Source organism: Hippoglossus hippoglossus, chromosome 16, assembly GCF_009819705.1.
Source record: "Hippoglossus hippoglossus isolate fHipHip1 chromosome 16, fHipHip1.pri, whole genome shotgun sequence".
Taxonomy (NCBI): domain Eukaryota; kingdom Metazoa; phylum Chordata; class Actinopteri; order Pleuronectiformes; family Pleuronectidae; genus Hippoglossus; species Hippoglossus hippoglossus.
Genome location: NC_047166.1, coordinates 23,286,442 through 23,299,972, shown reverse-complemented (window position 1 = coordinate 23,299,972; position 13,531 = coordinate 23,286,442). Strand labels below are relative to the sequence as shown.

General features: G+C 40.9%; 1 protein-coding gene across 23 annotated transcripts in view; it reads left to right on the top strand.

Annotated features, from left to right (window-relative positions):
• The window catches only part of plecb (plectin b), a 130,545-nt gene that overhangs the window by 86,759 nt on the left and 30,255 nt on the right, over positions 1-13,531 (top strand). For 8 of the 23 annotated variants that reach the window (XM_034611696.1, XM_034611702.1, XM_034611707.1 and 5 more), the window contains 6 exons: positions 6,447-6,508; positions 9,416-9,433; positions 10,558-10,647; positions 11,384-11,419; positions 12,617-12,694; positions 12,801-12,893. In XM_034611696.1, the coding sequence (XP_034467587.1) occupies positions 6,447-6,508; positions 9,416-9,433; positions 10,558-10,647; positions 11,384-11,419; positions 12,617-12,694; positions 12,801-12,893 (377 nt within the window). Of the gene's footprint in view, positions 1-3,439; positions 3,882-6,446; positions 6,509-9,415; positions 9,434-10,557; positions 10,648-11,383; positions 11,420-12,616; positions 12,695-12,800; positions 12,894-13,531 lie in introns of those variants that run through there. The other 15 variants (XM_034611697.1, XM_034611703.1, XM_034611711.1 and 12 more) reach the window with 6 other exon arrangements.

The window sequence follows — 13,531 nt, the reverse complement described above, 5'->3', positions numbered from 1 at the left end:
GTTTTCAGGACCACAGGCGCGGGAAGGCGGTAGAACAAACCCATGATGTCAGTGGACAGACTTGTTTATGATAATTACACCAAACCATTTTCACAATAACAGAGTTTGGCAACATAACCAGGTGCCTGCAGCCATGCTAGTGGCTCTGCAAGACAGTATATATGCATAATGTTAAATGCTAGCATGCTCACAGTGACAATGCAAGCATGTTAATGTTCACCTGGTATAGCAATGTTTGCCTTAGTTTTGCATGTCGGCTTTTTATCAATTGATTAGTAGCACTGAAGCTGATGGTAATACTATTATTTGTGTTTTGTCTTACAATTTTTTACCAGAAGATGGCACTAGATGAAAATGAAGGATCACCAAAGTCATTACAAGCCATTCTAAGGGCAAGATGAAGATCTAATACATATTTGATGGTGTTTCAATCCAATAGTGTTTGAGATTTCTTTACTCAAAGCCAAAGCAGTATGATGGCGCTAGAGGAACAACAAAGTCAGTATAACTCATCGTCTAAGGACAATGAATAATTCTACCCAATTTCATGCAAATCCATCCAATAGATGTTGATCTTATTTTGGACCAAATGTTGGCTTAACAAATGGAAAAACAGTGCCAAAAAATGCTACATCAGAATGAAAGCCTGTAAAGTCAGTCCATTGTATCAAAGTCATATGCTGTGACTCACTCCTCATCCTCGACTGCATGAGTACGTTCATGCTGACAAGTAACGACCCAGTAGGCGCCTTCAAAATATTCCAAAGGATTTTCCACGCTTCTAACCCTCAACGCTCTGCATATTGGTAGCATAGTCATGGGCACCAATGTGTTTTCGAATTTCCAACGAGGGAAGGAGGTTTAAGGTTTGACGAGTTCTAGAGGAAAGAGCGGATGATCTGTCAATGGAGCAGATGGTGGCGTAATGTCCAAGTCTGATGGGCACACGCGCGAAAGTAAAACTCACTTCTAAGTCAGCAAAGCAGCCAGTAATATTTTGGCGGGCGACAAGTCACATGTTAGGATTGTTATTTTATTGAGTGAACAAGGGGTGTGTTTGATTTGGGACAATCCCACCCTGTCCGAATTCATGCGCTACACAGTATCCAATTCGAGACACAGCAAAAATTGATAGTGCAACATTAATGTGTGAGGGAGAAACCCAACATCCCTGTCACTTTCGTCATAGAGTCAAGCCCCAAACTTCTCATTTAGAAAGAAAATACTATCTCCTCATGTTTTCACCACACTCTTTCTCCTCCCAAGTGTTCCATCTGGTTTGGATGAAGCCAGATGCGGGAGCAGAGTAATAAGCATGTTGAGACCTTAATGATATGCCTCCTTTTTGGAGGAAAGATCTCATGACTAAGATGTTCCACACTTTCTGGATCCCATCTGGGTTTCCTGCTCGTGTGTCCCACGAGGTTTAGGAATCCAGCTCAAGCACTGTGGGTGTCGGTCAATGTTCAACTGCCACCGAACGTCACCGAGTTCTCAGTTCCCTCCTCCAGTTACCTCCTTCTGTTGTCATCTCAGATAACCTTGAAAACCAAACATTTTCAGTTCGATTCTATTAAATTCTACATTAAGAAATGAGCCTCTAATTTACCGTTCACTGTTGAAAATTACATGTATTGTTTCAGTCTGTATTTTACAACAGTAAATTTTGTAACCTGTACGATTCCTTTTCCTTTTTTAATCAACCTCTAATCTAACCACACACCACTCCTTAATTCCTTTGCTTGCCTAGACAGTTAATGGAACTAGAAAGGTGTGTCTGAAAATGTGCTAACGTGGCTTAAATGAGTCAGCACACACACACACACACACACACACACACACACACACACACACACACACACACTTTTCACACACCGACACTGACACATCCAGTACCTTCGTGTTCATACAGGTCGTTTTCAAAACTGTGGAAGATAAAGTGGTTTTAGATGCCTGATAAAGTGATGTCAGTCAGGGTGGGGCCCATGGCGTATATAGTCACCTCGGGGCTCGAGGGGAAGGATTTAGTAGAGGACATAGGACATACAGTACATGTACTAGATAGATGGGGGGCCATTATGGACGATACAGGACTTGCATGTGCAGCAAGAACATTTAACTTTTAAAATAGAAAATAGCTAAATTTCCCTCTTACAAAAGAATAGTTGCATTTATAAGCAATGGAATTCACCATTCCTTCATTTAATACACTCATGAATATTGCAACTGGCCATATTTGTTCTAGTATGACTAGTCGGTGATGAAGGCTCATTAATATTAGTTTTGAATATATTGGTGACCTTACTTTACTTGCTGCATGATTGTTTTCTATTCATGCTAACTTTATGCTACACCTTAGCATTTACATTTTTAAAGATAATTGCCAGTTACTGCTGAATAGCAAAACATGCGTAGGATTGCTTTAGCAGAAATTTAGCTGATGAATCTGCCAAAAAAGAAATTCTGTTTGTCATGTAGATTAGATGTGACTTCATTGCTAAACTGCATTTCTGTGTGTGTTTGCTTTGAATTTTCTAGTGAAGCAAAAGTAATAATCCTCAAAACTGCTCAAATTATACCTCATAATAAAACACTTTCTGGCTAAATGCTCTGGTTCACAAGTGAGGCATACTGTGTTCTTTTATCTTTTATTAAATATCAAAAATCAGGAAATGTTGTAAGGCTGAGAAACGATTATGGTCACATCAGGTCAAATATCATCAAGAGTCTAAGAGACGAGACCTAACAGAACAATAGAGTTTGTTATCAGACATGAGAAACTTAGGTGCAACATTGACGAGACAGAATTAGCATTGATTCACCACAGGAAATATACCTTCTAAATGATTAATTAGACTCGTCGATCTTTACATGCACAAACGCAGTCAAACATTTATTTACAAGCGGCTGTATTTCTCAGTAATTCAGTGATGGACTAGGTGAGGCCATACATCACTGTCTGGAATCTAAAGCCACAACTATCTTATCCCCATCCTTCCACTTTTTCTTCTCGATCAGTGATTCTTAATGAGAAATGTCTGAGGAATGCTGGGAACAAATAATGATTAACCACGAGATGTATTTGTGTGTGACTGAGAAACCTTTCATCTTTTTAGACTAGTTGGGTATCTGTTACTTGTGTGTGCATTGTAAATTATTCATTTAAATCCTATCTGTTCCATATAAAGTATAATAAGTTATCAGCACCAACTTTTATGATTTTTTTATATCCCCAGTGACTCAGAGCGCGTGTGTATTTTCTTGCGCAAATGAGGTGATTAAGTGATCGTCCCTGCAAGTTACCACACCTCATCCATCCACGCCTTTCCCTCCTCTACCTCGCCTGAGACTGCTGGAGGAAGGGGTGTGTTTAGAGCCCTACCCACCATGTCCTCTGCACACTAGCACCACTAAACACACACTCGCACATCACACACACAAGGACAGGCCCAGACTTCGTAGCCCACAGGCACCATTTGCCATGAGAGGAATAGAGTAAGCCGGAAAGAAAAAAACAACTTAAGGAGGAAAGAGAAGGGCAGAGCCGAACCCAAAGGGGGAGTGAGGAGGTTGAGAGGAGAGAAGGAGGGAGAGGGTTTGTGACGGGCTGCGTTGTTGCCACAGGACTGCACACTCTGGAACAAGCTGAGGGCCAGTGGGACAGATATAGACGCGAGAAAACAGAAGTTCCTATCAAGGGGGAAAACCACCAAGGAGATTTTATCATCGGGATTATTATTGTGTGTGCTGACAATCAGTGACAATGACCTCTCCGCAGCAGAGGTACAGGAATTTCTCCTCTGACAGCGTGGGCAGGGAGAGGAAGCACTCTGACGATGGTTATTTCCAAGGGATGCTGAAGGCTACAGACGGCAGGAAAGGTACCAGTATGGTGGCAGTTAATGGAAAACAGCTTAATTGCAAACCTTAATCTGGATCTATGTGTTTCCATGTGTGTGAGAAGCTGCCGGGCAGGAATTAAATGTTCCAGGAAGCATTTAATGTAATTTCAGCATTGGACAATGTTCAGGTTGTAGGCTTTTGTCTGCAAGAGCCTGACGAAGTTGCTGTTGAAGCTTTATTGGTTAGCTTGTTGAATAAGGTTTGGTTTTTCAACATTAGTAAGCTCAGCTGTCAATGGCTTCTTTCATGGTACAGGTACTTTGACTGTTGTTACATGATCTGGAGCAATCTGACGTATTTAAAATGACGGATGTGGTTATCCTGATTGGAGTGTCCAGTGTTTCCCCCACACAGCCACTTAAAGCAGGATACTAGACTTGTATCTAATGCATCAGCTGCTTCCTCTCAGTGAATTGGGCAGCAAAGCACATGCACACATTTTTGTTATGTGACATGCATGTGTTTTGGGGTGAAACCTATGTTGGATGAATGATGTGTTAGATTTTCTTCCTTATTTTTCCCAATTCGATCATCATTTTCTGTTTTTCCCCTTGAATGCTTCAAACTGATGACATTTTACAGTTCTTCCAAATATTCAGATCCTTTATTAAGTTAAATTAGAAATTAGATTACGTAGAAATAATATATTCTGCGTTCATTCAAAAGATTAAATGTACCCCAAGTAAAGTAAAAGTACTCATTGTGTAGAAAAATGTCTCAGAAAAGTGTCATTATTGATCACATGATTGGATAGTAATTGCTGTTGGATATTTTTTAGCATTAAAATAGCGTATCTGCACGAATATACTTGTCAGGTCGATTATATCGTCAACATCATATTCTATACAGTCTTTGTTTTGCTCTTAAAATTGTAATCATCAAATTAACTTGAAACCATAGTTGCATTATCAAAGGAATGTAAATAAGTCAGTATAAACATTGCCCCTGGAGTTTAGTGAAGTATAAGTTTCAAACTTAAGTACTGTACTTAAGTAAATGCACTTAGTTACAATATTTTGTCTGCTATGAACTTCCGTGCTGTTTTGGATCATCAACACCACACCTCACTGAAAGCTCTTTGTGTCTGGATGACATCTGATACTTGGTCGTTCATGCAGCCCCTATCCTCTCGCACACCATTCACCTGTGAATGGTGTGCCAATGAGTCCACAAAGAGTTGCAGTACTTCAAACAGTATTGAGTAATATGATGTGAATGCAGAGACTCACAGGTCAGGGTGCAGCTCCCATGGGAGCTTTCATCCCAGGGTTATTGACCTGTTGACCTGTTGCCCTGTGTGTGTGTGTGTGTGTGTGTGTGTGTGTGTGTGTGTGTGTGTGTGTGTGTGTGTGTGTGTGTGTGTGTGTGTGTGTGTGTGTGTGTGTGTGTGTGTGTGTGTGTGTGTGTGTGTGTGTGTGCGTGCGTGCGCGTCACAAGTCTCTTCACACTGTGTGACATTTTGCCCCCTCGACAGGAAACCGAGCCACACAGAGGTTACGTCATGAGGCGCAGCCCCTATTGGTTTAAATGATAAATAAGGAGGTTAAAAGTCTGGTGGTCTCTATATGAGGTTTCCATGGAAATAAACTTCCATAACACATTTGAGGAAGTCGTTGCTGACACCCTCCCAAGAAAACAAACGTAGCCTCTGGGCGCGGATTTAATGTTAAAGTTGAATTTGTGCCCTTTGCGTTTCATTGCTGGGCGTGTCACTAGTAGACAGTTGGATCACTACCCTTAAACTGATAAGATAGATGGCTTTGTTGTCTTGAGTTCACTCTAGTGCAATGTGAATGCTGTGTGAGTCGTCGAAGGTGAGTTCCACATTAAAGAAAAGACTTGAATTACAACATGCTCATCAGAACACAGCCTTTAGATCATTTCCCATCAGGGAGCGAGAAACACTCTGATCCCTTCACTGTGCTTATGATAAATGTTTCAATGACACACCCTTGTGGTTTTTGCCTTGAACTCTAATAGGGGCACATAACAGCAGGTATGTGGGTTTGTTGTCTTAGTAGGTGTGTCCCTAGCCAAGATCTTGTTGTTTCTTGTTGGAAAATTGCACTCTCTAATAGTTATGCCACGTCTTGCAGAGTGTTTTGACACTACATGTTGCCTTTGGCGTGATATCCTTTATTCTTCTGTCCAAGAGCACATGGTGGCAGCTGTGTTAGAGTGAGACGCCACCTTGTAAATGTTACATTTCCCAGACAGTAGGGCTGCATCTGCCGTCAGTGAGCCTTATTTGATGCAGTCTGACTCAGATGCAGGCGCGTACAAGTCGAGATGTGTTTTTACACCCGGTGATAAATTCCGCATGTCCTGCACACACGTCTGGTATCTTGGGGATTTCCTCTTTTGTTTGCTGCTTTTATATAAAGTGAATGAAACTTGAAACGGAAACTTGATGTAAAAGAATGCATCAATCATATGCTGTTATTTTAAACGTGCCACTAGCTGATTTTTCTGTTCTTAATTGGACAAAACTCATCTCTAACAAGGTAAGCACCTCTCACATCTGTGGTTTCTCTGTCTTGCAGATGAACGAGATCGAGTACAGAAAAAGACCTTCACAAAATGGGTGAACAAGCACTTGATGAAGGTAAGGACCCATCCTTAACTTTCACTCCGTCTTATTGGACTCAGAAGACATATCTATGCACTCATTCCTGTCCACACATGCCCTCACTGTCATGTTCCAGATGAACTCTCTTACGAACAAAGCACACTTGTGCAGAATCAATTGGAGCTTGAACAATGAATTTGGACAAATTTAGCTTTTTTCCAACATAACGATGTGGTTAACTGCTCTCACACAACAAGCACAGGGGATATCAAAAAGTCCATTTCCCAGCTTGTGGTCCAAACCCTAATAATAAGTCTTCAACCACAGAATACTATTTTGAGCATTCAATAAATGTGGTGAGATTTTGAGAGGTGATTGATCTCTAAATTTAGAATGAATGATTACAGTTGCAAATAGTTGGTCTTGATTTCTGTTTATGTTGGCAAGAGTTTAGATGTGCTCTTAATGTTTATTGCTCTGGATAACTATCAAAACAATGATTACACAGGATAACATTTAGATTTAGGAGTTTTGAGTTGAAAGCACAGTACAACATTGATTTTGTGTGTGCAAGCTGTAACAACAGAATTGTCTCAGAATGTCATTTGGCTTTGTGGATTACATTGAGAGACCATGAGTCCACCATTGTCTAAAATCTCATCCATCCCTCACCTGTGCATTGTGTCTCTTCATAAATTATTACCAGCACCCCCTTCCCCTTACTCACATAAACCTACATTAGCTAGGCGCCTACTGTTTCACTCTTGGTTGTCAGCGTTGCACGACAATGGGGAAGGTTTACCAGAACACTAGTCTGTCGTCAGCGTAGAGTCTGTGTGAAACATCCATCAGCACTCGTCCACTCACACTTTATGTGGCCTCAGAAGCATCCAAGGCCTCAGAAGCATCCAATGCATCACACATTTTAGGAGGCATGCAGGTCAGGATGAGGGTAAAGTCAAACAGGCCGCACTCCTCACTCAGGAGTTCCTCATTAGGGGTGAAAAATGACCTCTCAACACAATATACTCTCTCCAACAAGGCAGTAAAAATAGCCATGCTTGTGCCACTTTTCCCATTGGCAGCAGCACATTTACAGCCTCTTGACACTTAACTGCTTCCACATTGTTTGTATATTCACTCCCACAGACACTGAGCCATTCATCTTTTTACAAATGGAACAAGAGGGAAGAAAATAAGTACAAAGAGTGTTTTCCTTTCCATGAATGTGCAGTTCTACCGTATTAGGCTACCAATGTATGACAACATGCTGGAGTTACCCCCCCTTGTTTCTCTAAAGCGTTCATTGTGAATTGTGGAGGGTGATTCAGAGACATCTGGACTCACTTTGCTCCCTCTTAAAAGGCAAATTCTGGTCTCGGCCCGGAGCCCGTGGTGGTTAAGGCTGACGGTAGCACATGTGCTGCACAGAATCTTGGGTCAGGGCGGCTACCTGCGTTCATGCCGGGCCTAAAATAAATAGCTTGCATTGATACAAGGAGATTACATAATGATTCACACTAATTTAACTTGTGTCATTGTGTCTTCAATGAAAATAGCATATGTAATATGAGCAAACAATGTGTCAGAAAGTCAGAATAGACCTCAAATTAATTTGTTCGTAGATAATCCCTGCTGCAGGCTTTCTTTATGGCAGGTCAGATGTTCTTTGCAGTCCTTTTTTTTAAATTACGTATCATAGACTTTATTAAGATTTGCAAAATTTGTCATACTATGCACATGTTTGGCAGGGAAGGTGTTAACTCTGAGTTTCAAGTGTGCTACTCTGAGGTTAAACTGGTGTTAAACTGGTTTAATGGTTTAATGGTTGGTTTAGGGGCAAACAATGGCTGGCCATGTAGAGCCTTGAAGGCCCACTGAGTGGTTTCCCCTGCTCAGTCATTTTCTTTTATTGTGCGGAACTGAGTGGGAAGTCTGACGAGCTGCAGAATGAAAATCAATTTTCTAGCTGATTCCTACAAACTACACTTGATCAGATTTAAAAACTATGAATGTTGCAAGTTGATCACAGATACCAGATGCATGGCTATCAATTAACAAGGGATCCCCTGAGGGGTTGGGCTGATGTAAAGATTATGTAAACCCTGAGGTATGTTAAGCACTTTGTCTCCCCAGACAGCGCAGAGGGCCCAGGATGAGGGTCTGTCAGCCATGTGCGCTAACGATTTTCACCTAGAAAAGTTTACAGAGCAGCTTCATTTGTCTGTGAGAGGGCATTTTGTAGTTTTAACACCCATCTGTCATGTGCAGCAGCCTCTTCAGGACAAAGTGATCGAGGGCTGGTGATGGATATGGTGAAGATAGACGACTAGATGCAGTTAGATACAGAGCAAAAAGCTGCTGAAAAGTCTCCTAGATATGGCCACTGAATATGTCATGTGCAGAATGTGGTATTTTATTAACTTATGTAAACCTGTGCATAACACGGCGCCGTCAGACATCTATTTGGCTATTGGACTGTCAACCACGATGCAAACATGCCACTTTCTAAAAGGTAGAGGACTTTTCGGTGTGTAGACAGTGAACCCTGGTGGTCACAGTGTTGGTTACCTTCTCTCTGCAGGCAGGGGAGGAGCACGTCAACGGTTGGACAGCTTGTTTTGAAACTCCAACATAAATAGGCCACTGTTGTAACTTGCAACGGAAATCAGCATTCATTCCATTTGAGGGCTTAGGCCTCCTTTTCCCCCCACATGACCAAACACACCCACTTTACTGAATGTTTCATTTAACAACAAACAAGTTATGTTTTAACTATTCCATGTTTCATCCTTCTGCCTCATAATGTCATGTTTATCATCAAATAATCCCATTTTCCATTTCATTAATTTCATTTGTATTAATTTATTTCTATTATCATTCTTTCTGTTCTTTCAATTTCTCCATTTCTTCTCCATCCCTCTATCATCCGCCATCACCCAGCATCGGAGGGGAGCAGAGGTAGGTACTTGCATGGACAAGCAGCAGCTGCATTAAAACACTTTGTGTGTCTGCTATCTGACTTTCTTGGAAACGGTCCCCTCCCTTTTTTCCAGCTCTCTGCTCCTGTCTAGTTTCACAACACCTCACTCGTTTCACTGTCTGGTTACAATCACACACAACACCTTTAGTTGTACAAACCACAAATCAAATTTTGTCTGTGAATTAATGCAGCCGCAAGAATCACAATCCACCTTCAAAATAAATACGTCTGTGCTTTTAGCAGACTTTTACGTTCACCTGGGTGCCTTTGTTCCTTCCCTGTTCTGGGTTTTAATTACAGTCCCATCCATCACTTTCCAGCAATGATAACAGCTGCCATTTGACATCTGCAGCAGAGTTGGGCTTGGCTTGCTCTCGGCTATGCATTCTTGACCTGTGTAGAATTGAACTAGAGGAGAAAACACATCTGAGCAGTGAGAAAACTTATATAACACAGCGAGGTAACAGATTTAGAAACCAATGCTAAGCACCTCTTTAAGCGGACAGTTGCAATTTAAGATCCTGAGATAAAAACATGTAATTTCGCTGTGAATTTTGACGCCTCATTAGGTTGAAAGTGAAAGTACGTTACTAAGTCACAAAAACTGCACAGCATGTGTCGCTTTGTGGCTGTTAACTTCTGAAATAGAGTCAGAACCAGTGGGATTTAATTTTCTGCTTCAGTCATTAACTGTAACAGCAGTTTGTGACAGATCCTTTAGATTACAGTTACAAAAGAGCCATTCTCCTCAGGATAAGATAAGATAATCGTTTAATAGTTATAAGAAAATAATTTTAAATGAATTTAAGTTATTAAATAGAAATTTGCTGTGTTGCAGCAGCAAAGAGGACAGTCAAAAAATAGGCAAAAGTCAAAGTAATAAATAGGTAAACATACAAAATGAAAGCAAGTGTATATATTAGAAATAGAATAGAAATAATATATACAGTGCACACATATATGCAGAGTAACAGGGTTGCAGGGTTACGTATTGTACAGTTAAATGAGTTGTGAGTTGGGGTGTGTGTCTGTAAATCACAGTGCTTGTGTTTCAACCACTCACTAAAATAATCTGATCTTGTTTTTCATTTTGTCCCGGCAGTCACAGCATCACGTGACAGACCTGTATGAAGACCTTCGAGATGGACATAACCTGATCTCTCTGCTGGAGGTCCTCTCCGGAGATACACTAGTGAGTATCGCCATGGTGTTGGATTTTTTTTTTTTTTCGACCACCAGCGTCAGAGTGACTAATATGCATCGTTTTACCTCCACCTTTGATCCTGACCTGTTACAAAAGCTTACTTATCTGCAAATAACCCTGGAATGCGATGCCTCAGTGGTAATAAATTGTGACTAATCACAGCCGTGTTGACAGTCACTGGCCCCAGCTGAAATCGGATTAGCCACTGAAGTGCCCTATAGTCCTGTCAGTAGTAAATAAATAATCTAGTCACTTTTTAACAATACTAACAATACATATGAGAATTTGTGAGAATTTTTATTTCCTAAGCTTTTTGAAGGAAACAATGTGCTTGAACAAGGAGCAGTTTTCAAAATACATTTATTGATGTCATGAAGGAATGACATAAATGTGCACCTTACTGAATCAGGAATTGTGCATGAATGTTGGTCATATAATTGGCCCCCTCTAAATTGTGGCCCCCTTTATGGCCCCAGATAAAATCCTAGATCCTTCACTGGCTCTCGCTCTGCTCATCCTCTGAATGCCTCCATAGCCTTAACACATTAACCTCACTTTGGCCTGTGTGTGTATGTCTGTGTGTGCACTGTACTCCTTTCTGATCTGCGCTTCTTCTTCTCTACTCCTCCTCTTCCTCGCCTCCCTTTAACCTTTGTGTTTGTGTGCTGATCGCTGCCGCCTGGCCTTCGCCTCCTCTCTTTGCCCTGCTCTTTGTCGGGGTTAGCCCAGGGAGAGAGATGTGGTCAGGAGCGTTCGGTTGGTGAGTGGGTTTGTAATTTTAAGTAGACATCTTAAATTTTTTACGATTCACCCGCGCTTTCGCGACAATTTTGCTCTGCATGGTAACCAAACCTCCATGGCAATCAGGTTTGCTTTAGCAGGTTTTTTTGTTTCTCTTATAGACAGGCTTGCTTTACCAACATAGCTGCTGTATGTGTTCGTTGATTATCATGACAGTTTTAGTATAAGCAGTACTATGTTTTGCATGCTTTAGCTTTCTTTCTCTTTGGGATTTGGTTAGGGTCTTGACTTCAGAGCCATTATATTGTATGTTGTATTCATTTACATTAATTTGAATTTCAATAGACAAACTAAGCATTATGCAACATGAGTTAATTTTACTGTCCTCAGATGCCCCCCATTATGCAAAACCTTGCCAAGGGTTTGTTATTGGGCTTTTTTATTTTTGTTTATTTCCACTTCCAAAACAATGATTTATAATTTGTCATTCTCTATTCTCTCTATGCATTCAACTATAGGAAATATGTACCAAACATTGAATATGGAAATGATTTGTATAGGCACATTTAATGCTTAGTATAAACATAATTTAACATTTTTCTTTGACAAAATATATCCCATAAAAACCAATTGTCCAGGTAAGTATACTGACAGTCTGAAACTTATTTGCACACAGGAATTTGCACCTGATTTGGTCAAGAGTTATCATAAAGCAAGATAAATAATAAATAGAAACACACTATATACACAACACATACAATAGGAAAACCCATAATACTTATATGACTGAACAAAGTATTGATTTGCCCCACCTCCCCTACGCAATCATATGGAAAGTATTGTTTGGTTAGGAGAAATGATTTCTGAGTTTTTTTATTTGTTCTAGATATATAATATACTGGACCTTCGTGAAGAGTGAACTGAAGTTCTGAACTGAGATTGAGTACAGAAATATTATGCTTATTATATTTATAATATTCTCTCGGACAACAAGGACTAAGCCGAAGAAAGCAGCATCATTTTGAAACATTTGTTCACTCAAATTTATTCTTGTCTATTCGCCAGTTATTCTTTGTGTTATCCTTCTAATTCCTTTCTTCATTTTGATTGGATGCTTCCCACCTTCCATCATGAGTATGCAAAAATATGAGTGTATGGTAGTCTAGTGTTGAAAGTGTAACTAAACACCTCTTTATCTCTTCTCCACCTTCCACAGCCCAGAGAGAAAGGCCGCATGCGATTCCACAAACTGCAGAATGTACAGATAGCACTGGACTTCCTCAGACACCGACAGGTACGACTTATGAAATGATACCTTCAACCCTGAAAACCTTGCAAACCAATGTGTGTATTCAGGTGGTGGTGTACTCATGACAATACAACAATTTTGTTCTCCCCAGGTCAAGCTGGTTAACATCAGGAATGATGACATAGCAGATGGGAACCCCAAACTGACGCTGGGGTTAATATGGACCATCATCCTCCATTTCCAGGTCTCCATTGCTGTCAGTGTTGTGTTCCATTATATTATCGCTTTCCCCTTTGTGTGTGGGAACTGCGCCTGTCAGCTGCCGTTTCTCTCCTGGGAACAATCACAATGGACTCCTCTCTTCAAAATCCCTCTCATGAAAGACATTTTCTAATCAAAAGTGTTTCATTCCCTCTTTGGGCTGTTGGGAGAGATCATAACAAACTAACACTGGAGTCTGGTATTTAGTGTCTGGTATAAACAGTATAAAGAAATCCAACACAATCAGGGGCGTGTTGGTATGAGTCACTCTGAGTTTGTTTCCTTCATTCGGGTGTGTGTTCTTTCATTTTGAGAGCAGCTGAGCACAAGGAGAAGCACTCAAACTGAAGTGCAGGACATTCACTGTACCTGAGTGCTGTTAGAGCAGGAGCGGAGCCAATTTGCATGCACGCAGGGATCTGTTTGAGCGAGGAGGGCAGGGCAGGGCAGGCAAAGCATTACAAAATCTGAAAGTGAAATGAAGAACTAATACTCTCAAAATGAAAGCACACCCTGTTGAATAAGGAAAGAAACTGACTCCCAAGGGTAGGGAGAGTCAGTGTGGGACGTGTTGACATGCGACACTCCCAACCACAGCCCATACACACCAAGAGCTGCCAG